Here is a 25,776-nt window from a genome sequence, read left to right on the forward strand (position 1 = left end):
CCCCCCGACCACGTAGCTGCTCGGCAGAGTTGTAATGCCGAGACCCCTCGGGCAGCCGCCCAGGATGAGCCCACCTTCCTTGTGGAATGGGCATTTACATATTTTGGCTGTGGTAGGCCTGCCACAGAATGTGCAAGCTGAATTGTACTACACATCCAACTAGCAATCGTCTGCTTAGAAGCAAGAGCACCCAGTTTTTTGGGTGCCTACAGGATAACAGCAAGTCAGTTTTCCTGACTCCAGCCGTCCTGGAAACCGATATTTTCAGGGCCCTGACAACATCTAGCAACTTGGAGTCCTCCAAGTCCCTAGTAGCCGCAGGTACCACAATAAGCTGGTTCAGGTGAAACGCTGACCCCACCTTAGGGAGAAACTGGGGACGAGTCCGCAGCTCTGCCCTGTCCGAATGGACAATCAGATATGGGCTTTTGTGAGACAAAGCCGCTAATGCTGACACTCGCCTGGCCGAGGCCAGGGCCAACATCATGGTCACTTTCCATGCGAGATATTTCAATCCACAGATTTGAGCGGTTTAAACCAATGTGATTTGAGGAATCCCAGCACTACGTTGAGATCCCACAGTGCCACTGGAGGCACAAAAGGGGGTTGTATATGCAGTACTCCCTTGACAAACTTCTGGACTTCAGGAACTGAAGCCAATTCTTTCTGGAAGAAAATCGACAGGGCCGAAATTTGAACCTTAATGGACCCCAATCTGAGGCCCATAGACACTCCTGTTTTCAGGAAATGCAGGAATCGACCGAGTTGAAATTTCTTCGTGGAGCTTTCCTGGCCTCACACCACGCAACATATTTTCGCCACATGTGGTGATAATGTTGTGCGGTCACGTCCTTCCTGGCTTTGACCAGGGTAGGAATGACCTCTTCCGGAATGCCTTTTTCCCTTAGGATCCGGCGTTCAACCGCCATGCCGTCAAACGCAGCCGCGGTAAGTCTTGGAACAGACATGGTACGTGCTGAAGCAAGTCCCTTCTTAGCGGCAGAGGTCATGAGTCCTCTGTGAGTATCTCTTGAAGTTCCGGGTACCAAGTCCTTCTTGGCCAATCCGGAGCCACGAGTATAGTTCTTACTCCTCTACGTCTTATAATTCTCAATACCTTGGGTATGAGAAGCAGAGGAGGAAACGCATACACCGACTGGTACGCCCACGGTGTTACCAGAACGTCCACAGCTATTGCCTGAAAGTCTCTTGACCTGGCGCAATATCTGTCCAGTTTTTTGTTCAGGCGGGACGCCATCATGTACACCTTTGGTCTTTCCCAACGGTTCACAATCATGTGGAAAACTTCCCGATGAAGTCCCCACTCTCCCGGGTGGAGGTCGTGCCTGCTGAGGAAGTCTGCTTCCCAGTTGTCCACTCCCGGAATGAACACTGCTGACAGTGCTATCACATGATTTTCCGCCCAGCGAAAAATCCTTGCAGTTTTTGCCATTGCCCTCCTGCTTCTTGTGCCGCCCTGTCTGTTTACGTGGGCGACTGCCGTGATGTTGTCCCACTGGATCAATACCGGCTGACCTTGAAGCAGAGGTCTTGCTAAGCTTAGAGCATTATAAATTGCCCTTAGCTCCAGTATATTTATGTGGAGAAAAGTCTCCAGACTTGATCACACTCCCTGGAAATTTTTTCCCTGTGTTACTGCTCCCCAGCCTCTCAGGCTGGCCTCCGTGGTCACCAGCATCCAATCCTGAATGCCGAATCTGCGGCCCTCTAGAAGATGAGCACTCTGTAACCACCACAGGAGAGACACCCTTGTCCTTGGAGATAGGGTTATCCGCTGATGCATCTGAAGATGCGATCCGGACCATTTGTCCAGCAGATCCCACTGAAAAGTTCTTGCGTGGAATCTGCCGAATGGAATCGCTTCGTAATAAGCCACCATTTTTCCCAGGACTCTTGTGCAATGATGCACTGACACTTTTCCTGGTTTTAGGAGGTTCCTGACTAGCTCGGATAACTCCCTGGCTTTCTCCTCCGGGAGAAACACCTTTTTCTGGACTGTGTCCAGAATCATCCCTAGGAACAGCAGACGTGTCGTCGGAAACAACTGCGGTTTTGGAATATTTAGAATCCACCCGTGCTGTCGTAGAACTACTTGAGATAGTGCTACTCCGACCTCCAACTGTTCTCTGGACCTTGCTCTTATCAGGAGGTCGTCCATTTTCTTCGAAGAAGAATCATCATTTCGGGCATTACCTTGGTAAAGACCCGGAGTGCCGTGGACAATCCAAACGGCAGCGTCTGAAACTGATAGTGACAGTTCTGTACCACGAACCTGAGATACCCTTGGTGAGAAGGGCAAATTGGGACATGGAGGTAAGCATCCCTGATGTCCCGGGACACCATATAGTCCCCTTCTACCTGGTTCGCTTCACTGCTCTGAGTGACTCCATCTTGATTTGAACCTTTTTAAGTGTTCAAATATTTCAGATTTAGAATAGGTCTCACCGAGCCTTCTGGTTTCAGTACCACAATATAGTGTGGAATAATACCCCTTTCCTTGTTGTAGGAGGGGTACTTTGATTATCACCTGCTGGGAATACAGCTTGTGAATTGTTTCCAATACTGCCTACCTGTCGGAGGGAGACGTTGGTAAAGCAGACTTCAGGAACCTGCGAGGGGAAACGTCTCGACTTTCCAATCTGTACCCCTGGGATACTACTTGTAGGATCCAGGGGTCCTGTACGGCTCCAGCGTCATGCTGAGAACTTGGCAGAAGCGGTGGAAGGCTTCTGTTCCTGGGAATGGGCTGCCTGCTGCAGTCTTCTTCCCTTTCCTCTATCCCTGGGCAGATATGCTTATGGGGACGAAAGGACTGAGGCTGAAAAGACGGTGTCTTTTTCTGCATAGATGTGACTTAGGGTAAAAACGGTGGATTTCCCAGCAGTTGCCGTGGCCACCAGGTCCGATGGACCGACCCCAAATAACTCCTCCCCTTTATACGGCAATACATCTTTGTGCCGTTTGGAATCTGCATCACCTGACCACTGTCGTGTCCATAAACATCTTTTGGCAGATATGGACATCGCACTTACTCTTGATGCCAGAGTGCAAATATCCCTCTGTGCATCTCGCATATATAGAAATGCATTCTTTAAATGCTCTATAGTAAATAAAATACTGTCCCTGTCAAGGGTATCAATATTTTCAGTCAGGGAATCCGACCAAGCCACCCCCGCGCTGCACATCCAGGCTGAGGCGATCGCTGGTCGCAGTATAACACCAGTACGTGTGTATATACTTTTTAGGATATTTTCCAGCCTCCTATCAGCTGGCTCCTTGAGGGCGGCCGTATCTGGAGACGGTACCGCCACTTGTTTTGATAAGCGTGTGAGCGCCTTATCCACCCTAAGGGGTGTTTCCCAACGCGCCCTAACTTCTGGCGGGAAAGGGTATACCGCCAATAATTTTCTATCGGGGGAACCCCGCGCCTCATCACACACTTCATTTAATTTATCTGATTCAGGAAAAACTATAGGTAGTTTTTCCACACCCCACATAATACCCTTTTTTGTGGTACTTGTAGTATCAGAAATATGTAACACCTCCTTCATTGCCCTTAACAAGTAACGTGTGGCCCTAAAGGAAAATACGTTTGTTTCTTCACCGTCGACACTGGAGTCAGTGTCCGTGTCTGTGTCGACCGACTGAGGTAAAATGGGCATTATAACGTCCCTGACGGTGTTTTAGACGCCTGGACAGATACTAATATGTTTGCCGGCCGTCTCATGTCGTCAACCGACTTGCAGCGTGTTGACATTATCACGTAATTCCTTAAATAAGCCACCTATTCCGGTGTCGACTCCCTAGAGAGTGACCTCACCATTACAGGCAATTTGCTCCGCCTCCCAACATCGTCCTCATACATGTCGACACACACGTACCGACACACAGCACACACACAGGGAATGCTCTGATAGAGGACAGGACCCACTAGCCCTTTGGGGAGACAGAGGGAGAGTTTGCCAGCACACACCAAAAACGCTATAATTATACAGGGACAACCTTTATATAAGTGCTTTTCCCTTATAGCATTTTAATATATGTAGTCATATCGCCAAATCAGTGCCCCCCCTCTCTGTTTTAACCCTGTTTCTGTAGTGCAGTGCAGGGGAGAGCCTGGGAGCCTTCCCACCAGCATTTCTGTGAGGGAAAATGGCGCTGTGTGCTGAGGAGAATAGGCCCCGCCCCCTTTTCGGCGGGCTTCTTCTCCCGTTTTTCTGAGACCTGGCAGGGGTTAAATACATCCATATAGCCCCCAGGGGCTATATGTGATGTATTTTTAGCCAGAATAAGGTACTATCATTGCTGCCCAGGGCGCCCCCCCCCAGCGCCCTGCACCCTCAGTGACCGCTGCTATGAAGTGTGCTGACAACAATGGCGCACAGCTGCAGTGCTGTGCGCTACCTTATGAAGACTGAAGAGTCTTCTGCCGCCGTTTCTGGACCTTCACTTTTCGGCATCTGCAAGGGGGGTCGGCGGCGCGGCTCCGGGACGAACCCCAGGGTGAGACCTGTGTTCCGACTCCCTCTGGAGCTAATGGTGTCCAGTAGCCTAAGAAGCCAATCCATCCTGCACGCAGGTGAGTTCACTTCTCTCCCCTAAGTCCCTCGTAGCAGTGAGCCTGTTGCCAGCAGGACTCACTGAAAATAAAAAACCTAACAAACTTTTACTCTAAGCAGCTCTTTAGGAGAGCCACCTAGATTGCACCCTTCTCGGCCGGGCACAAAAATCTAACTGAGGCTTGGAGGAGGGTCATAGGGGGAGGAGCCAGTGCACACCACCTGATCCTAAAGCTTTTACTTTTGTGCCCTGTCTCCTGCGGAGCCGCTATTCCCCATGGTCCTGACGGAGTCCCCAGCATCCACTAGGACGTTAGAGAAAAGGTGTTCACAGATCGAAACGCCCATCAGGTTGGGACCTTATACAATACAAACACTCCTTCTACAGGAATGCTAAGTATTCTACTTGTTTATTCTGACAAGACAGCTCCAGTTATTAAACAATAAATATGTGGACCCATTTTCATACGCCCTTGGTGGATTTGTAAAACAAGTTTTATGGTAAGAACTTACCTTTGTTAAAACTCTTTCTGCGAGGTACACTGGGCTCCACAGGGAATGGACAATGGGGTGTAGAGTAGGATCTTGATCCGAGGCACCAACAGGCTCAAAGCTTTGACTGTTCCCAGAATGCATAGCGCCGCCTCCTATATCACTCTGTCTCCCTGCACATGATCTCAGTTTTTAGTTAACCAGTCCAATGCAGTAGCAGGAAAAGAGACGATAACGGTTAGTAGCCACAACACCGCATACTCACGTTAGGAGACGTGTCAGCGGCTAATGCCATACCAACCCAAAGAAGCTAAGTGCGTCAGAGTGGGCGCTTTGTGGAGCCCAGTGTACCTCGCAGAAAGAGATTTAACAAAGGTAAGTTCTTACCATAAAACTCGTTTTCTGCTGCGGGGTACACTGGGCTCCACAAGGAATGGACAATGGGGATGTCCTAAAGCAGTTCCTTATGGGAGGGGACGCACTGTAGCGGGCACAAGAACCCGGCATCCAAAGGAAGCATCCTGGGAGGCGGCAGTATCGAAGGCATAGAACCTTATGAACGTGTTCACAGAGGACCACGTAGCCGCCTTGCACAATTGTTCAAGGGTCGCACCACGTTGGACCGCCCATGAAAGTCCAACAGACCGAGTAGAATGGGCCTTAATGTGATCAGGAGCAGAGAGACCAGCCTTCACATAAGCATGTGCAATCACCATTCTAATCCATCTGGCCAGAGTTTGCTTGTGAGCAGGCCAGCCCCGTTTGTGAAACCCAAACACAAAAAAAAAAGAGAATCAGATTTCCTAATAGGAGCAGTTCTCTTCACATAGATACGGAGAGCCAGTACCACATCCAAAGACCGCTCTTTGGGAGACAGATCAGGAGAAACAAGTGCCGGAACTACAATCTCCTGATTAAGGTGGAACGAAGAAACCACCTTAGGTAGATAGCCGGGACGAGTCCTAAGAACCGCCCGGTCACGGTGAAATATCAGATACGGGGAACTACAGGACAAGGCACCCAAATCCGGCACTCTTCTAGCTGAAGCAATAGCCAGCAGAAACACCACCTTAAGGGAAAGCCACTTAAGGTCAGCTGAATCAAGAGTTTCAAACGGAGACTCTTGTAACGCCTCCAAAACCACCGACAAGTCTCAAGGAGCCACAGGCGGGACATAGGGAGGTTGGATACGCAACACACCCTGACTAAAGGTATGCACATCAGGTAAGGTCGCAATTTTTCTCTGAAACCACACCGACAAGGCAGATATTTGAACCTTGAGGGAGGCCAGACGCAGGCCTAAGTCCAGGCCCTGCTGAAGAAAAGCCAACAACTTGGCTATACTAAACTTGGAAGCGTCATAATCGTTAGATGCGCACCAAAGTAAAGAATGCCAGACCCTATAGTAAATCCGAGCAGAAGCCGGTTTCCGGGCCCGCAACATAGTTTGAATGACCGCCTCAGAAAACCCCTTAGCCCTTAAGACGGAAGCTTCAAGAGCCACGCCGTCAAAGACAGACGGGCTAGGTCCTGGTAGACACAGGGGCCCTGAACGAGGAGGTCTGGGCGTTGTGGAAGTAAAATTGGACGCTCTGATGATAGGCCTTGCAGGTCTGAGAACCAGTGCCGTCTGGGCCACGCTGGAGCTATGAGAAGCAGAATTCCTTTTTCTTGCTTGAACTTCCGAATTACCCTGGGCAGGAGTGACACCGGAGGGAACACGTACGGCAGCCGAAACCTCCACGGTACCGCCAGCGCATCCACGAATGCTGCTTGAGGATCCCTTGTCCTTGCTCCGAAGACCGGAACCTTGTGATTGTGTCGAGACGCCATCAGATCTACGTCTGGAAAGCCCCACCTTTCCACTAGGAGTTGAAACACTTCTGGATGGAGGCCCCACTCGCCGGCATGCACGTCCTGACGACTGAGAAAGTCCGCTTCCCAATTCAGGACTCCCGGAATGAATATTGCCGATATGGCCGGTAGATGGCGTTCTGCCCACTGTAGAATCCGTGAGACTTCCTTCATTGCTAGGCGGTTTCGAGTGCCGCCTTGATGATTTATGCAAGCCACTGTGGTGGCGTTGTCCGACTGTACTTGAACAGGACGGTTCTGAATTAAATGCTGGGCTAGGTTCAAGGCATTGAAGACCGCCCGCAACTCCAGAATATTGATCTAGAGGAGGGACTCCTCCTTGGTCCACCGCCCCTGAAGGGAGTGTTGCTCCAGCACCGCGCCCCAACCTCTTAGACTGGCATCTGTCGTCAACAGGACCCAGTCGAATATCCAGAACGGACGGCCCCTGCACAGTTGTTGGTCCCGGAGCCACCAGAGCAGCGACAGACGGACCTCCGGAGTCAATGAGATCATTTGAGACCTGATCCGGTGAGGCAGGCCGTCACATTTGGCTAGAATCAGCCTCTGGAGAGGGCGAGAGTGAAATTGAGCGTACTCCATCATGTCGAATGCTGAGACCATGAGGCCCAGCACCTGCATCGCCGAATGTATCGACACTTGCCAACGAGATAGGAAGCAACGAATCCTGTCCTGAAGTTTCAGGACTTTCTCCTGAGAGACAGGAACAACCGCTGGTTGTGAGTGTCCAATAGTGCTCCCAGATGCACCATGCTCTGAGCAGGGATCAGGGATGACTTCTTCCAGTTGATGAGCCACCCGTGGGCTTGCTGAAACCGGACCGTCACATCTAGATGACGCAGGAGAAGTTCTGGGGAATTTGCCAGGATTAACAAGTCGTCCAAATACGGCAGTATCCTGACCCCTTGACGGCGGAGTACCACCGTCATCACCGCCATGACTTTTGTAAAGACTCGCGGAGCCGTTGTAAAACCAAAAAGGTAACGCCCGAAACTGGTAATGGCAGTTGCCAATCGCAAATCTCAGGTATTGCTGATGAGACACTGCTATAGGAATATGCAGGTAAGCATCCTGTATATCCAGGGAGACCATGAAGTCCCCAGGTTCCAAGGCCAGAACTATAGAGCGAAGGGTTTCCATCCAGAACTTGGAAACCTTCACAAACCTGTTCAATGCCTTGAGGTTGAGAATGGGCTGGGAGGACCCATTCGGTTTCGGGACTAGAAACAGCGGAGAATAGTACCCCCGGCCCCTCTGCGCAAGGGACACCTGTACTACGACTCCTGTATCCAGGAGGGTCTGTACCACCGATTGAAGGGTGTTTGCCTTTGTCTTGTCCAACGGGACATCTGTCTGGCAAAATCAATGAGGGGGGTCGGTTTTTGAAGGCTATGGCGTAACCTCGAGTGACGACTTCCCGTACCCAGGCATCTGAAGTGGTCTTCAACCATTCCTGGGTATACCCTAGAAGCCGACCCCCCACCCTGGGATGCCCCAGAGGGAGGCCCGCCCCGTCATGCGGCAGGCTTATCTGTCTTGGAAGCTGGCTGACAGGCTGCCCAGGCTCTTTTGGGCTTAGGCTTACCAGGTTTGGAAGTGCAGGCCTGCTTGTTGTACGCCTGACCTTTTGCTTTACCTGAAGGACGAAAGGGGCGAAAGGAAGTACCTTTAGCCTTCGACACAGAAGGAGCAGTACTTGGCAGACAGGCAGTTGCCAAGTCAGCAACAATCTTATTTAAATCCTCCCCAAACAGAATATCTCCCTTAAAAGGGAGTACCTCCAGGGTTTTTCTAGAGTCCAGATCCACAGACCAGGATCTCAGCCATAATATCCAGCGAGCCAGGAATGACGTAGTAGAGGCCTTGGCTGCCAGGATACCGGCATCAGAAGCCGCCTCTTTAATATAACGAGAAGCTGTGACAATATAAGACAAGCATTGTCTAGCATGGTCAGAAGAGATTTCAGCATCTAATTCCAAGGCCCATGCTTCAATGGCCTCTGCAGCCCAAGTAGCTGCAATAGTGGGCCTTTGTGCAGCACCCGTGAGGGTGTAAATCGCTTTCAGACAACCCTCCACACGTTTATCAGTAGGCTCTTTTAGAGACGTGACGGTGGTGACCGTTAGAGCTGAGGAAACCACCATCCTAGCCACATGTGAGTCCACTGGAGGAGGCGTTTCCCAATTCTTAGACAGCTCTGGCGCGAGGGGATAGCGAGCCAGCATCTTCTTTTGAGGCACAAACTTCGTACCCGGGTTTTCCCAGGGTTCCTGACGTATATCAATTAGGTGGTCAGAGTGAGGTAAAACTTGTTTAATCACCTTCTGACGCTTGAACCTATCTGGTTTCTTAGGAGGAACAGATGGCTCGGGATCATCCGTAATCTGTAAAATTAACTTAATAGCCTCCAAAAGATCAGGAACATCCACATGTGAACCGTCCTCCTCATCAGCCGTATCTAAGTCAGAACCTGTGGGGTCAGTGTAAGTGCCATCTTCATCCGACGAGGTATCAGTGACAGCAGTGGATTGTGAGGAGACAAGCGCTCGCTTAGAGGACCCCTTGGACATAGGCGAGCGACGGTCAGACTTTTTAGTAGTCAGGGACTGATTCAGCTTCTTTATTTGAGCAGATAAATCGTCCGCCCACGGCAGGTTAGCTGCAGAGACCACAAACGGTTGCACCGGCAATGGAGGTCCCATAGGGGGTGTTAGTTTATGAACTAGCGTATGCAGAAGCGTGGAAAACGCGGCCTGCGGCGGGTCATTATTTGCCCCCGTTGCCACCGTCCCACTGGGGGGCAAGGAGCCCCCAGAACCAGAGCCCAAAGATGCTATATTCTCCTCATAGGTATCTGCGGCTTCAGCAACACCGGCAGTGTGTTCAGCCCCAGAACCGTTACCCTCAGAAGCAGACATGATATAACTTGCAGTATCAGGTAACACAGTACAATTTGTCAGCAGCACAATACCTCTAGCCCAAGCCCCTGCGCAGTGTAGTCAGCACCAGCAGAAATAAAGGAGAGATATGGTGACTAAATCACAGAGAAAAATACGTTATACAGTATATCTTTGTAAAAATCCTATATTAGATAAAACCTGACGCACCAATCCCCCTCAGGTTATAGAATATAGAGATAGCAGGTTGAGTGAAAGACACGAAATGGACACCACTCCGCTATCAAATGCACACACAAATAGTCACAGTCTGTACAATGCAGAGGTTATTACTAACAATAATACTGCACTGGACTAGCTTACACAGCTATATAACAATAGATATAACAGTACACAGTAAGAACTGGATGTATATCACAGGGTAATTGTACTAGGAAACTCTGACTAAGTGCACTCTTTCTTAACTAACACTGACTAAAAAAGGCAGGTAGAATACTTAAGTGTCATGTAAAGTCACAGCACTGACAACCAGGCGGCTTTATATAGGAGGATTTGCCCAAGCATTTCCAGGAACAGTGAGCTGAGGGAGAATGGCGGCGCAGACACTGCCAGGGAGTGAGGGAGAGACAGATATGCAGCTCCAGGGCGGGAACATTTGCAGAAAATGGCGCCCTGGGGCTGGGGGAGGGGCTTCAGGTCCAAGCTCTATCCCCCTGCTGGCAAAACCACCGGGTACTGCAGGCTCAAATAAAACGGTTTATAGAGAAAACCTGACCTGTCCCATGCCCTGGTGATCTAGTGGGATCGCCTGTACTGCCACAGTGTCCACCGCCAGCACGCGCGGCCCGCCTCCCACTGACCGCTCCGGATCGTGATAAAGACCAGGTCCCGCAAGCGGGACCCACTTACCACCTCCCGAAGCGCTGCCACGCGATCCCGGAGAGCCCCCGTCGTGTGTGCTTGACAAGAAGAAAACCGGAGCCTCCTGCTGTAGTTACCCGGCAACCAGGGCTCGGGAGTGTACAACGCCGCTGGGGAGAGCCGGAGCTGCAGCCGTGAATGTCCACTGACATGTATCACTGCTGCTGCCCTTGAAGTCTTCACTTTTTCCCCCATAAAAAAAGCTCTTCTTAGGGCTGCCTGGAGCAGCCCCTCTGTTAAGTGCCTGCTACTGCAGCACCAACTACAAAACTGAGATCCTGTGCAGGGAGGCGGGGTGATATAGGAGGGGTGATATAGGAGGCGGCGCTATGCATTCTGGGTACAGTCAAAGCTTTGAGCCTGTTGGTGCCTCGGATCAAGATCCTACTCTACACCCCATTGTCCATTACCTGTGGAGCCCAGTGTACCCCGCAGCAGAAAGGTTGTTTGAGCACCCTTTTCTGGACATATTTGGAAATATATTGGTTCAATTGTACAGATCAAAGTTTACAGAACTTCAGAGCTACTCCATATATTGTAATGTTAGAAGGCACTCCTTTTTGCTGATAAAAACGTCAGTTTTATTCACATATTTTGCATGGTTTCACAGGTCATGGCGACATTTTGGTCCTTGCCAAGGACCTTTGTCAAGACACTCACATTATTACATTTCTAATGACTACTCAATCAACATGCCCTCAAGGACAGGGCTTTTGAGTTGGAATGCAAAGGCAGTCAGAAGATCTGACTGAGGTGTCAGAGAGGCTGTTCCAGAAGTATCCCCTGAGACACTGCAAACCAAAGTACAGGACCTATCCTGCTTTCCTCTTGAACTTCCATAAAGTGCTGACAATGGAGCTGATACAGTAAAGAGTTCAAGTTGGATCTAAAATTATATACACACACACAGCTAATCAACCATAACATTAGAACCACCTGTCTAATATTGTGTAGGTTCCCCTCGTGCTGACAAAACAGCTCTAGTCCGTCGAGGCTTGGACACGAAGACCTCTGAAAGTGTTTTGCCATTAAATAACGTCTACCAAGTTAGTCTTGCATATCCATTGGAAGAATCCCTACCCATACTCAAAATGCTTTGGAAACGAAAATCATAGCGCTGTTGTACTTAAGTATTGCTTCTGAAGATACATGAGGTTTCTCACAGCAGCTTCCTCCATAGGAGCCCTCAAGTGGAACACCCTCTTCATGTAGATTTGTCTTTGTAGATAGGCATGATCTTTTGGCACTGAACAGTACTTAGAAGTGGGTGTGGTTCAATAGATCTACAGTAAAAGGCTAATAGTCAATAGGTGGACCACAAATAGTCGACAGGGTCAAACAGTCAACACAAGTTTGTTTGTTTTTTGTCATTTTGCATGCTTCACCATATCCAAGACAAATTAGTGGAAACGTGTATCCTCGTGAGCTCACTTCACTCGACATTTATTATATTTATTTATTACCAGTTATTTATATAGCGCACACATATTCCGCAGCGCTTTTACAGAGAATATTTTGCCCATTCACATCAGTCCCTGCCCCAGTGGAGCTTACACTCTATATTCGCTATCACATGTACACACACACACACATTCACACTAGGGTTTTGTTGGGAGCCAATTAACCTACCAGTATATTTTTGGATTGTGGGAGGAAACCCATGCAAGTACGGGGAGAATATACAAACTCCACACAGTCAGGGCCATGGTAGGAATCAAACCCATGACCTCAGTGCTGTGAGGCGGTAATGCCAACCATTACACCATCCGTGCTCCCATGTTTCGGACAAGGAGACTTGCTCTGCTACCGCTGTGCATGGCACCGGTTACTATTGCCAATCTTAGACCACATGGATGGTAAATGATGAAACAGTTGAAATGTCGACCATGTTCATGTTGACCTTTTGAACCTGTCGACCTTAAGCACAATCTACCTTTTACCTACCGACTGTCTATCTTTTTACTGTAGATCTATCAACTAGATACCCTTAGGAGCTTGCTGGTCCTGAAAGGTATTCATTTGGTTATTTCTTTTAAGATTAAAGTGATAACTGTCTATTTATTCCCATTCTTTATTAATTAGATCTTTTAAAACCCGGTGTACTAGGAACATGCTGCATTTTTACCCGACAATTCACAGAGAATCTGGGAAATAAGCCAGGGCTGGATTATCATCTAATCATCATGGTTTTGTTAATAGGCAATATACAAAATCAGGGTTAAATAACCTTGGTTCTTCCTCGATGTCCTCTGAATCATTGCTGGATGAAAGCAAACACAACAGTTCTAACAGGTGGGGCACGGTCTAGTGTTCACGCTAGGCTGTTTTAGCAGGGCGCCGCGCCCTGCCCAATTTTTTAAGGGCAAAATCCGCCCTGCCCTTTCTGCGGTGCCCTGCTAGAACAGCCGCCCGCTTCCTGCCCTCCCAGCGTGTAAAAATGCCGTGCGCATGCGTGCGGCATTCACGCTGTGAGAGAGCTTGAGGGAAGCCCAACACCTCCACGCCCCCAACAGTGACGCCGCCGGCCGCCCACGCCCCCTGTTTTAACGTCTGTGGGCTGAACCGCCCACTTTTATTACGCAAAATGACCACGCCCCTTTTTCGGCGCACGCGGCTTTGCCACACACGCTAGTGCCCCTCTCAGTCCGTCGCCCTGCCCAAATGCTAGAGTGAACACTAACTGTCTACATCACTGCTGGGACCAATCAAGTTCAATCAGAGAACTCGGGGACTGACTGGCCGAGACACCAAGCTGCACTCATCATCTATGCCCACACACTGATCTTGTTCTCTTGTGCCCCTGTATATTAATTACATCCTCCTTAGTGACAAATTTATACTACATTAATATCACCAACCAGGAAATGGTTTCATTTGTTCAGAAGGTAGAGAGCAGGGTGAGAACCAAATGGGTGGATGGCGCTGCCCGCGAGATCTTACATTCTTCTACCACTTAACTTCTATCTTTGTAAAATGCCTTTTATTGTAGTGTAGATTAGGTTTTTTAGAGTAGCGTAGGTTAAACAACCATATATTAAGATTCACTAAAAGTCCATTTTCAGCAGATAGCAGGAAATGTAAAGAATAGTTCTCACACACCATTTCCTTTGCAGAGTCCCGGGAGGTGGATGGGCTGGTGGTCTGCTCAGATTCTAACTTGGGTCGCTTCTGCTGCTCAAGAAGATTGTCTAAGAGCTGTATAAAAAGAATCATTGTTTAAAACAAATGTATAGCTTATTTTTTTCAATAAATACCAACTACAAATAAACACACACAACCCACGCATCTCTCCTTAATTCTGTTTTCCCTCCAGTACTCGAGAAAAGTCTCAAATCTATTAAACCCCGTTCCATTGGCGAACCAATCCCTGCGCCCACACAGGTGGAGCTGTAAGTGCCTCTGTAGCTGGAGATGGGATCAGAATGAGGATGTAAATACTTATATAGCAGACGCCAGTACTGTACCTGCTTGTTCCGTACACACGTTACGTTGTGCCCACATACATATCAGCTTGTGTTCCACAAATGCCGCTTTTGCCCTATACAGCAAGATGGGCCCATTTAATAGCAGCCCTGAAATCCCACACCATATACCCATGCATAACATGTGCAAATATATGCAGCAGCACACAGTTAGAAATACTGCACATAAGTACATCTGTTGGTGTATGATATACAAGATGTAACGTAGCACACTAACATGCATTTTGGATTGAGAAAAAAAATAAGAATTTACTTACCGATAATTCTATTTCTCGTAGTCCGTAGTGGATGCTGGGGACTCCGTCAGGACCATGGGGAATAGCGGGCTCCGCAGGAGACAGGGCACATCTAAAAAAGCTTTTAGGTCACATGGTGTGTACTGGCTCCTCCCCCTATGACCCTCCTCCAAGCCTCAGTTAGGTACTGTGCCCGGACGAGCGTACACAATAAGGAAGGATCTTGAATCCCGGGTAAGACTCATACCAGCCACACCAATCACACCGTACAACTTGTGATCTGAACCCAGTTAACAGTATGATAACAAAACGAAGTAGCCTCCGAAAAGATGGCTCACAACAATAGTAATAACCCGATTTTTGTAACAATAACTATGTACAAGCATTGCAGACAATCCGCACTTGGGATGGGCGCCCAGCATCCACTACGGACTACGAGAAATAGAATTATCGGTAAGTAAATTCTTATTTTCTCTAACGTCCTAGTGGATGCTGGGGACTCCGTCAGGACCATGGGGATTATACCAAAGCTCCCAAACGGGCGGGAGAGTGCGGATGACTCTGCAGCACCGAATGAGAGAACTCCAGGTCCTCCTTAGCCAGAGTATCAAAATTTGTAAAATTTTACAAACGTGTTCTCCCCTGACCACGTAGCTGCTCGGCAAAGTTGTAATGCCGAGACTCCTCGGGCAGCCGCCCAGGATGAGCCCACCTTCCTTGTGGAATGGGCATCTACATATTTCGTCTGTGGCAGGCCTGCCACAGAATGTGCAAGCTGAATTGTACTACAAATCCAGCGTGCAATAGACTGCTTAGAAGCATGAGCACCCAGCTTGTTGGGTGTATACAGTATAAACAGCAAGTCAGACTTTCTGACTCCAGCCGTCCTAACTATATATATATATATATATATATATATATATATATATATATATATATATATATATATTTTTAGGGCCCTGACCACGTCTAGTAACTTGGAGTCCTCCAAGTCCCTAGTAGCCGCAGGCACCACAAGAGGTTGTTTCAGGTGAAAACGCTGACACCCCTTTATGAAGAAACTGGAGACGAGTCCCAGTTCTGTCCTGTTCAAATGGAAAATTTTAATATGGGCTTTTGTAAGACAAAGCCGCCCATTCTGACAATCGCCTGGCCGAGGCCAGGGCTAACAACATGGTCACTTCCCATGTGAGATATTTGTCAACAGCATGGTCACTTTCCATGTGAGATATTTCAAATCCACAGATTTGAGCGGTTCAAACCAATATGATTTTAAGAAATCCCAACACTATGTTGAGATCTCACGGTGCCCCTAGGGGCACAAAAAAGCTGTATATGCAATACATCCTTTACAATCTGGACTTCAGGAACTGAAGTCAATTCTTTCTGGAAGAAAATCTACAGGGCCGAAATTTAAATGTTAATGAACCCCAATTTGAGGTCCAAAACACTCCTGTTTTCAGGAAGTGTAGAAATCGACCTAGTTGAATTTCCGTCGTGGAGCCTTCCTGGCCTCACCCACGCAACATATTTTCACCACATGTGGTGATGACGTTGTGCGGTCACCTCCTTCCTGGCTTTGACCAGGGTAGGTATGACCTCTTATGGAATGCCTTTTCCCCTCAGGATCCGGCATTCAACCGCCATGCCGTCAAACGCAGCCGCGGTAAGTCTTGGAATAGACATGGTACTTGCTGAATCAAGTCCCTTCTTAGCTCCCCAGGCCCTTAGTCCTCTGTGAGCATTTCTTGAAGTTCCGGGTACCAAGTCCCTCTTGGCCAATCCGGAGCCACTAGTATAGTTCATACTCCTCTATGTCTTATAATTCTCAATACCCTGGTTATGAGAAACAGAGGAGGGAACACATACACAGACTGGTACACCCACGGTGTTACCAGAACATCCACAGCTATCGCCTGAAGGTCTCATGACCTGGCGGAATACCTGTCCCGTTTTTTGTTCGGGCGGGACGCCATCATGTCCACCTTTGGTCTTTGCCAACGGTCCACAATCATGTTGAAAAACTTCCCTATGAAGTTTCCACTCTCCCGGGTGGAGGTCATGCCTGCTGAGGAAGTCTGCTTCCCAGTCGTCCACTCCCGGAAAGAACACTGCTGACAGTGCTATCACATGATTTTCCGCCTAGCGAAAAATCCTTGCAGTTTTCACTGCCCTCCTGCTTCTTGTGCCGCCCTTCTGTTTACGTGGGCGACTGCCGTGATGTTATCCCACTGGATCAATACCGGCTGACCTTGAAGCAGAGGTCTAGCTAAGTTTAGAGCATTATAAAATTGCTCTAAGCTTATTTATGCGGAGAGAATTCTCCAGACTTAATCACACTTCCCTGGAAATTTTTTCCCTGTGTGACTGTTCCCCAGCCTCTCAGGCTGGCCTCCGTGGTCACCGGCATCCAATCCTGAATGCCGAATCTGCGGCCCTCTAGAAGATGAGCACTCTATAACCACCACAGGAGAGACACCCTTTTCCTTGGATATAGGGTTATCCGCTGATGCATCTGAGGATGCGATCCGGACCATTTGTCCAGCAGATCCCACTGAAGAGTTCTTGCGGGAAATCTGCCGAATGGAATTGCTTCGTAATAAGCCACCATTTTTACCAGGACTCTTGTGCAATGATGCACTGACACTTTTCCTGGTTTTAGGAGGATCCCGATTAGCTCGGATAACTCCCTGGTTTTCTCCACTGGGTGACAATGCTAAATTCCTTGTCGTATAAACAACCCTTTATGAAGCTAAGAACACTGTACGCTGTTTGCTCAAGAAGTACCGTAATGGTACGCTATTTGCGTAACGATCGCTCAGCGGTAAGCGAGACGCTCAAGCGTCACGTTCGCTCACGGCCTAGTGATCACAGGACACGTTATTGGTTATGTCTAGGGGAAAGATTCGCTGTAACGTAGCATACGCTAGAGACCACGAGGAGGTCACCAGCGGTGCAGACGCTCACAACACTATACCTTGATATTAAACCTTATACCGATGAAACACACAGAATACCTTAATGTGAATACAGGGTGTAAATGCAACCTTGTGTAACCTGACTATCTACAAAGCTGTTTGAGCGTCACCGACGCTCAAGTGAACACTTAATACTATAGTAAATACACTGATACTGGTTTAGGGTTCCAAAGCCTATAATCTGTATTATATCTAGTATACTTGTAAAAGAGTAACAGTACAAATGATACACTACAATATAACAAAGACTTCCTAACCAAACACCTAACTAAGGGATAAACTACAATGCTATCCTGGTCTAACACAATACAATACAATACTATAAAGTTTAGTCTAGGGGAGATTTGAGAGAAAAGAGAGAATAGAGAGAGAGAAATAGACACAGAGAGAGAGAGAGAGAGAAATTGGCTCACAGAAAGACAATGATTACGGAGAGAACTTACGCACAAAGGGTATGATCGCCTGCGCCTCGATATCCAGCTCCCGATTATCAGCAGATAACCGTTGATGAGAGAGTGAGAGCTGGATGTGGTCGGTCTGCCTATTTATGCCCCACACACAATGCAATCTCCTAGTCCCTACAATCCTACAGTTTATTGGACACAGGAATTCGGCCCTGTACTGTAACCAAAGGTCATAGGTTGATTCATACAGGTGGGCTGTGCTGATTTCCAACAGCTCAGGTGGGTGGGGAACTGGGTTTCCCGCCGCATACCTGAGTATGTGCAAATCATAGAAATGGACATAAACTTCTTATGTCCATAACTATTCGCACGAGCGATTAATACGCTCCAAACCAACACCGGAATATTGCTAATTAAATACTCTTCCGATGGGTACCAAACACTGCTGTATGACTCCTGTTAGACCCTTCGTGCAATACAAAGAGGGATTCCTCCGCTCAGGGACATTCTATCTAAACCAAACTTACAGAAACTATTGAGGGGAACATGATCTATAAACTACATTAATTGTGAACTTTTGTAACGAATGAGTCGCACGCTACGATCACATAAACTCTACCGTAAATGCGCATACTGCGCGTGCGAGTGCACGCTATTGCGGGTATGCGCTTCCACGGGAGAGCGTACGCATGCGCAGCACGGACCAGTGTGCGGTGCAAATATGGCAGTGTGCACTAAGACATTTTTCTGACTTTGACAGTCCACCCTTTGGCAGTCAATAATAACTGCCACAAAATATTTAAGGAGAAAAATGTAAGTCAGGGGTTAATTGATTTCCATGGTGGGGTAAGGAAGAAGAGAGGAGTAGGTGTGAAAAGGGTATGACCTAGTGAGAGAGTAGGAGCATGTGTGTATGAGTCCATGTTTGGAGGGTCATGTATCATCGTGCCGTACGTGTGGTAAATCAAGCTTCGAGGTATTGCGAAGTATACATTTGAATTCCTTCTTATCCTGTGGTACAGGTCTGTGGATGGGCTGTCAAACTCTACCGAGCTCATTTCGGCTGTGGTTGTAACACAATGGGGATGCACATTTTAGTTGATGATACATGAATTGGGGGGGGTATGTGGTTGCTGCTATCTGTGCCTGTATTCCCTATCGACTATGTGTGTTATTACCTGAGGGTTGCAGAGATGAAGATAAAGAACACTTACGAAAAATGCAATGATATTCTATGTCAGGTTAATGTACGTTCGTCGATTGGGGTCTTGATTGGTGTCGGTTGATTGGAGTCTTCTTCTTTGTGCTTTTGCTCATAAATCGTGAGTAAAGCAAACAACGTCCATGGATTTACAAAAAATGTTGGGCTAGCGTGATTTTAAAGTTCCTAGGGAAACTGGGGTACCCATGGCATTGTCCATCAAAATCTTGTATATCAGGTCGTCTGCTCTTCTTCTTTCCATCTTTCCGTTGTCGGCCCCTTGGCTCATCAAATCCTTCGTCTACGTGGGTCTTTGTACCTCGGAGGAAAACATAGAAATGGGTGAAAGACGGACCGTATACTCATTACATCATTACGTCATGGTTTCTAGCATTGGGTCATAAATCAAATCCAGGTTAATTACAGTTTCCTCACTCCTTAAGCTCATCACTTTCGTACTTTGCTTGCACCTCATCAAAGCCTGCCCGCATCTAAATATCAATCCAATAGATATAACGACACCCAAAATACATAGGAGAAACTTTCCAACATCCATTATGACTCCTTGAGCCCAGTCTCCTAAACCGGAGAACCAATTTCGCGGGTTCAACCATGACACCCAACTAGTCAGCTCATTACCTAAAGCAGCAAGGGTGAGATTGTGTTTTCGACGAAATTCCCACTTTAATTGCAGAATATCGTCCATCTTTTGGTCTATGACCTCTACCGGATCCTCGGTGCTATTTGTGATATACGTGCAACACTTTATGCCGTACTGTGTTGCCAATGTAACACAATATCCGCCTGTTACTGCTGTAAGATAATTAAGAATCATCCTATGCTGAACTAGTTCTGTTTTGTAAGCTTGAAGTTCCCTTCCAGTGTATCTAAACGTGTCATCATACATTTCAGTGATATTATCTAACAAATTGGCGAGTGCGGAAATGTATCTATAATTCATCACACCTCGAGCGGTGCGAGTGAAATCTAACGCTACCAGAACCTGAATCCCGGTGGATTCATGGATAAGATCAGAGGCCGGATGCTCTAACCTTTCTGACAGTTGTCTTTTAACGAGGTGCTCGTAGTGAGTGTGAGTATAAGGAGTTTGGGCACCACGGTGTATGTCTTTCATTTTGTCATGTGTTACAGTCATCACTTCAGGCAATACTTTTCCAATATAACACAATCCTTCAGAGTTTGGGGCAAGCCACTTGTACGCCTTTCTCCCGCATATGAAATATGCATCATCGGGGAGAACATAAGGGACGGAGAAGGACATGACCATGTTACAAACCTTCCAGGTGAAATCTCCTGACCCTAATTCTTCCATCTGTCTAATGCACGTATCGGTTTGTACGATATGTGCACAGTATCCTGGTGATACCTCTCCAACTTTAGTAATCCTATTTCCTAAGGTATATCGATACCGGAATGATTTTCCTCTACTGGCTATGTGGCGTACGAGTTCTGTATCTGTAGGCATTCTATCTGCTCTGTGTGAAAAGGTCATGGTAAGGTTGCTCCATGACACTTCCCAATTTCCCGGTTTTCTGGGATTGGAGATGTTAAAACATATGAGGGACCTATCCACATGGTATTGGTGGAGCTTTAAACTAGGAGGGCTGGAGATGTTAAACCTCCGGTCCACCGGTCTCCCACCACTTAGCTCAAGTACCTCCCCTAACGTTAAAGGAAATGGTACTAGCCCTGATTTGCTGTGACCCTGAGGTACTTGAGAGCATACCCAACAATCTGTTTGGTTCAACACGTTACCCACTAGAGAGTGATAGTCACTCAATGGATGCCGGTCCATATGGATATTAAAACTAGATTGGCATTTCTTTATGCATCCATCTTCAACCAGATTATCACATAGCCTACAGATACAATTTTCCTCAGCTAACAATCCATCACAATTTCTTCTATCGGACCGTTTTCTGATACTCGCCTTTGCTTGTTGGCTTGGTTGATCTTGGAAAACTACGCCTCCATCATCATAATCGGAACCCATTCCAGAACCTCTTTCGACCTCTATGGTACTCTCGCCGGAACAGACTGTTCTGGTCAACATCATGGTTAACATCAAAATCCGGATCACAGTCTCTTGGGGCAAGTCCATCTTTGAGGAGGAAATAGAGAAGAATGAGAAGGGGGAAAAAGAAATTTTAAGGGAGAGGGGATGGGAAGTGGAGAAAACAATAAAAGGGAGAGGGGAGTCGACAGCTGCTTTCGGTCTTCAAGGCTCAGGTGCCGCCTCAGTCCTCCTGGAACAGACACTCTAGTGATACAACCTCTACCGTCTGTTCCTTATCACGGGACTTCTCTGGATCAGCAACCTTCTTGCAGTGGGATGAATGGACCCAAGTCTCTCTCTCAGCAACCTTCAATGCTGTGGTGCTAGTCAATAAGACCTGGTATGGTCCTTCCCATCTATCAATAAGACAACCTGAGCGTAGAAAATTTCGTATCATTACATAATCCCCAGGTTCAATGTCATGACAATTACTATCTGGTAAATCAGGAATCACCAACTTCAGATTATCATTTTGATTCCTCAACTGTTTACTCATGTTAATCAAGTATTTTACAGTTACTTCATTGTTACATTTCAAATCATCCTGAGGGTTAATCATGACATGCGGTTGTCGACCAAACAGAATTTCAAAAGGAGACAGATTAAGAGGGGACCTGGGAGTGGTTCTGATGCTATACAAAACAATGGGTAAAGCTTCTGGCCACGTCAATCCTGTCTCTGCCATTACTTTACTCAATTTATTTTTAATAGTGCTGTTCACTCTTTCGACCTTCGCACTCGCCTGTGGACGGTACGGAGTGTGCAGCTTGCTATCAATTCCCATCAACTTACACATTCCTTGAAAGACATCACCTGTAAAATGGGTACCCCTATCACTTTCAATGATTCTAGGGATACCATATCTACATACAAATTCCTGCACAATTTTCTTAGCTGTAAACATAGCGGTATTTGTAGCTGCTGGAAAAGCCTCGACCCAATTCGAGAAAACATCTATGCAAACAAGTACATATTTCAAATTTCTACATGGGGGTAATTGAATGAAGTCAATTTGTATTACTTGGAAAGGGCCGCCGGCAGGTGGGATATGGGATGGTTCTGTTGGTATTGCTTTTCCAATATTCTTTCTCAGACAGGTAAGGCATGACATTGCTCTTTTACCAGCATGAGAGGAGAATCCTGGGGCGCACCAGTATGCTCTTACCAATTTGCACATCCCCTCCTTGCCTAGATGAGTCAGCCCGTGAGCTGCTTCAGCCAGACACGGAAGGTATGCCCTGGGGGCCACTGGTTTACCATGTCCGTCCGTCCAGAGCCCTGAGGACTCCTGGCCATATCCCTTTGCCTTCCAGACTGCCTTCTCCTGAGTGGAACACAAATTCTGCATTTCACACAACTTTTGTGTGTTGATGGTATTAAATACCATCAGTTGTGTGGTGTCTGTCCGTATGGGGGTAGCAGCTGCAAGCTTTGCAGCTTCGTCTGCTCGGCTGTTACCAAGGGATACTGGGTCTTGACTATATGTATGTGCTTTACATTTGATAACAGCCACTCTGTCGGGTTCCTGTATCGCTGTTAGAAGCCTTTTTATGTGAGCTGCATGCGCTATCGGTGTACCAGCTGCCGTCATGAAATTTCTGAGACGCCATAGCGCTCCGAAATCATGTACTACCCCGAACGCGTATCTAGAATCGGTGTAGATATTGGCAGACTTACCCTTAGCCAATTCACATGCTCTGGTTAGGGCGACCAGTTCAGCAACCTGGGCTGAGTGAGGTGGGCCTAGCGGTTCCGCTTCTATGGTGTCTTGGTCATCTACGACTGCGTATCCAGTACACAAGTCTCCCGAGTCTGACTGTCTGTGACAACTACCGTCCGTGTAGAACGTGAGTTCTGCATCTTCTAGTGGATTGTCACTGATGTCAGGCCTTGCGGTAAAATTTTGGGTCAAATATTCCATACAATCATGTGTATCTTCCTTTGCATTAAATCCTCCTTCCCCATCACTCTCACCTCCCACCCTTTGTGCCTGTCCAGGCACACCTGGGAGAAATGTTGCAGGGTTTAATGCGCTGCATCTCCTTATGGTGATGTTTACTGGGGCCATTAATGCCAATTCCCATCTCGTAAACCTTGCTGATGAGACATGTCTGGTTTGGGCAGAATTCAATAAGGCCGATACCGCATGTGGTGTATGGATTGTGAGGTTGTGGCCTAGCACGACATCTTCGCTTTTCGTCACTAGCAATGCTATCGCCGCAACGCTACGCAAGCATGTGGGGAGGGATCGCGCCACCGTGTCTAGCTGAGCGCTGTAGTATGCAATTGGCCTGCTGGCATCACCGTGTTTTTGTGTTAGTACACCTGCTGCGCACCCAGCACTTTCTGTTCCATATAGTTCAAAGGGTTTCCCATAGTCTGGCATACCTAGTGCTGGTGCCTGCGTTAGGCACTGTTTGAGTTTCTCAAATGCTGTTTCGGATTCGTCTGTATGCGAAATCCGATCAGGTTTGTTTGAAGAGACCATTTCCTGCAAAGGTAGCGCCAATATGGAAAACCCTGGGATCCAATTACGGCAATACCCACACATTCCTAAAAACGTCCTGATCTGTTGCTGGGTTTGTGGCAGTGTCATGTCTCTAATGGCTTGTATTCTATCAGCGGTCAGGTGTCTCAGTCCTTGTGTTAGACAGTGTCCCAAGTATTTTACCTTAGCTTGGCATAATTGCAACTTGTCTTTGGAGACCTTGTGACCTGTGTCTGAAAGATGAAACAGGAGCTGTTTCGTATCCTTCAGGGATGCCTCCAATGAATCAGAACACAGTAGTAGATCATCCACGTACTGTATCAACACTGATCCACTTTCCGGTTGGAAAGATTGTAAACAATCATGCAAAGCCTGAGAAAATATACTTGGACTATCTATGAAACCTTGGGGTAACCGAGTCCACGTGTATTGGACTCCTCTGTATGTGAATGCAAACAAATATTGGCTGTCAGGGTGCAGAGGTACCGAAAAGAAAGCGGAGCAGAGGTCAATAACAGTGAAAAATTTGGCAGTGGGAGGAATTTGCATTAGGATGACAGCTGGATTAGGCACTACGGGGAACTGACTCTCGACTATTTTGTTAATCCCCCTTAGATCCTGCACTAGCCTGTAACCCCTCCCCCCACTCTTTTTAACAGGGAAGATGGGACTATTTGCTGTGCTGGACGTTCTTACTAGAATGCCCTGTTGTAGCAAGCGCTCTATTACCGGGAAAACTCCTAACTCCACCTCTGGCTTCAGAGGATACTGTGGGATTTTTGGAGCTATCCTACCATCTTTTACTTGTACTACTACTGGAGCTACGTTTGCCATTAATCCAGTGTCCTGTCCATCTTTTGTCCAAAGCGACTCTGGTATCTGAGATGTCATCTCTTCTATTTGGGATGGATTCCTATTTGTCATAATGGAATGTGACATTAATTTTGATGGGGAGTCTAACATGTCTCGTACTTCCTGAGCGTGATTCTCAGGGATGTCCAAGAATACACCTTCAGGAGTACAATAAATGACGCAACCCATTTTACATAGTAAGTCTCTTCCCAGGAGATTGGTCGGTGCCGATGCAGCCAGCAAAAAGGAATGCTTGGTATGCAAAGGCCCTATTGTAATCTCGGCTGGTTTGCTAACAGGGTAGTGCTGGACTACTCCTGTCACTCCTATGGCTGGAACTGTCCTACCAGTGGTTCTCATGCCCACTGTCGAATTGATCACTGACTTGGCCGCCCCTGTGTCTACAAGAAAGTTTAAAGTTTTACCGGCTACATTGATTGCAATCTCTGGTTCGCTTCCAAGACTGGCAATCAATTTAACTGGTTGCAGATTACAGGTATGGCCACACCCCTATTGGGTATGCTGACCTCCCTGAATCCCATTGGCAGCAACTATTTGTGAGGGAGTTAGCTGGGAACTACCAGAGGCATGCCAATCTCTGTTTGGGGGATATCTTTTTGTTTCCCCTGTATGTGGCTCAAAACTCCGCCTCTGTGGACCCTGCTCCCAATGTCGTGTGTGGTGTTGTTGTCTAGGGGGTTGAAAAGATCTTTGTACATTTCTTACTCTACAGTCTCGTGCAAAATGTCCTGGTTTGTTACAAGAAAAACATGTTATCATACTTGCCTTACCCACAGGATTCGGTGGTACATACGCAGGCTGCCTTGTGGTCAGCGCCTGTATACTTACGGACATCAACTTATCACTTTGCGCCTCCCTGTGCCTAGTGATATTTCTGTCGTGATCAATAGCAGCTTCTCTCAATGTGGATACTGACAGACCTCGCCAGCATGGTTGTGTGGTCTGTACCCTAGCTTTTAATGTTTCTTTCAAACCATCCATCAGTACAGATACTGCTACTTCTCGATGGTTTGGGTTGGTCTTAATGTCTTCTATACCAGTATACTTTGCCATTTCTAATAGTGCCCGGTGAAAATATTCTGTTGCCGTTTCGGACTCCTTTTGCTTAATGGAAAATATTTTATTCCATTTAACAACGGCAGGGAAATACTCTTTTAGCTGTATATTTATCCTTTTTACATTATCCTTGTTGTACACGTCTGTAAGCGGTACATCTTTATCCAATGCACAATCAGCTAAAAACTGAGTTGCATCAACATTGGAAGGTAAACA

The 25,776-nt window shown here is 47.4% G+C and overlaps 1 protein-coding gene across 3 annotated transcripts in view; it reads right to left on the reverse strand.

Annotated features, from left to right (window-relative positions):
- Positions 1–25,776, reverse strand: part of LOC134949170 (zinc finger protein interacting with ribonucleoprotein K-like) — an 82,251-nt gene that overhangs the window by 31,136 nt on the left and 25,339 nt on the right. For all 3 annotated transcript variants that reach the window (XM_063937594.1, XM_063937593.1, XM_063937592.1), the window contains one exon: positions 13,865–13,960. In XM_063937594.1, the coding sequence (XP_063793664.1) occupies positions 13,865–13,960 (96 nt within the window). The remainder of the gene's footprint in view (positions 1–13,864; positions 13,961–25,776) is intronic.

The sequence above is a fragment of the Pseudophryne corroboree genome, chromosome 8 (assembly GCF_028390025.1).
Source record: "Pseudophryne corroboree isolate aPseCor3 chromosome 8, aPseCor3.hap2, whole genome shotgun sequence".
Lineage (NCBI taxonomy): Eukaryota > Metazoa > Chordata > Amphibia > Anura > Myobatrachidae > Pseudophryne > Pseudophryne corroboree.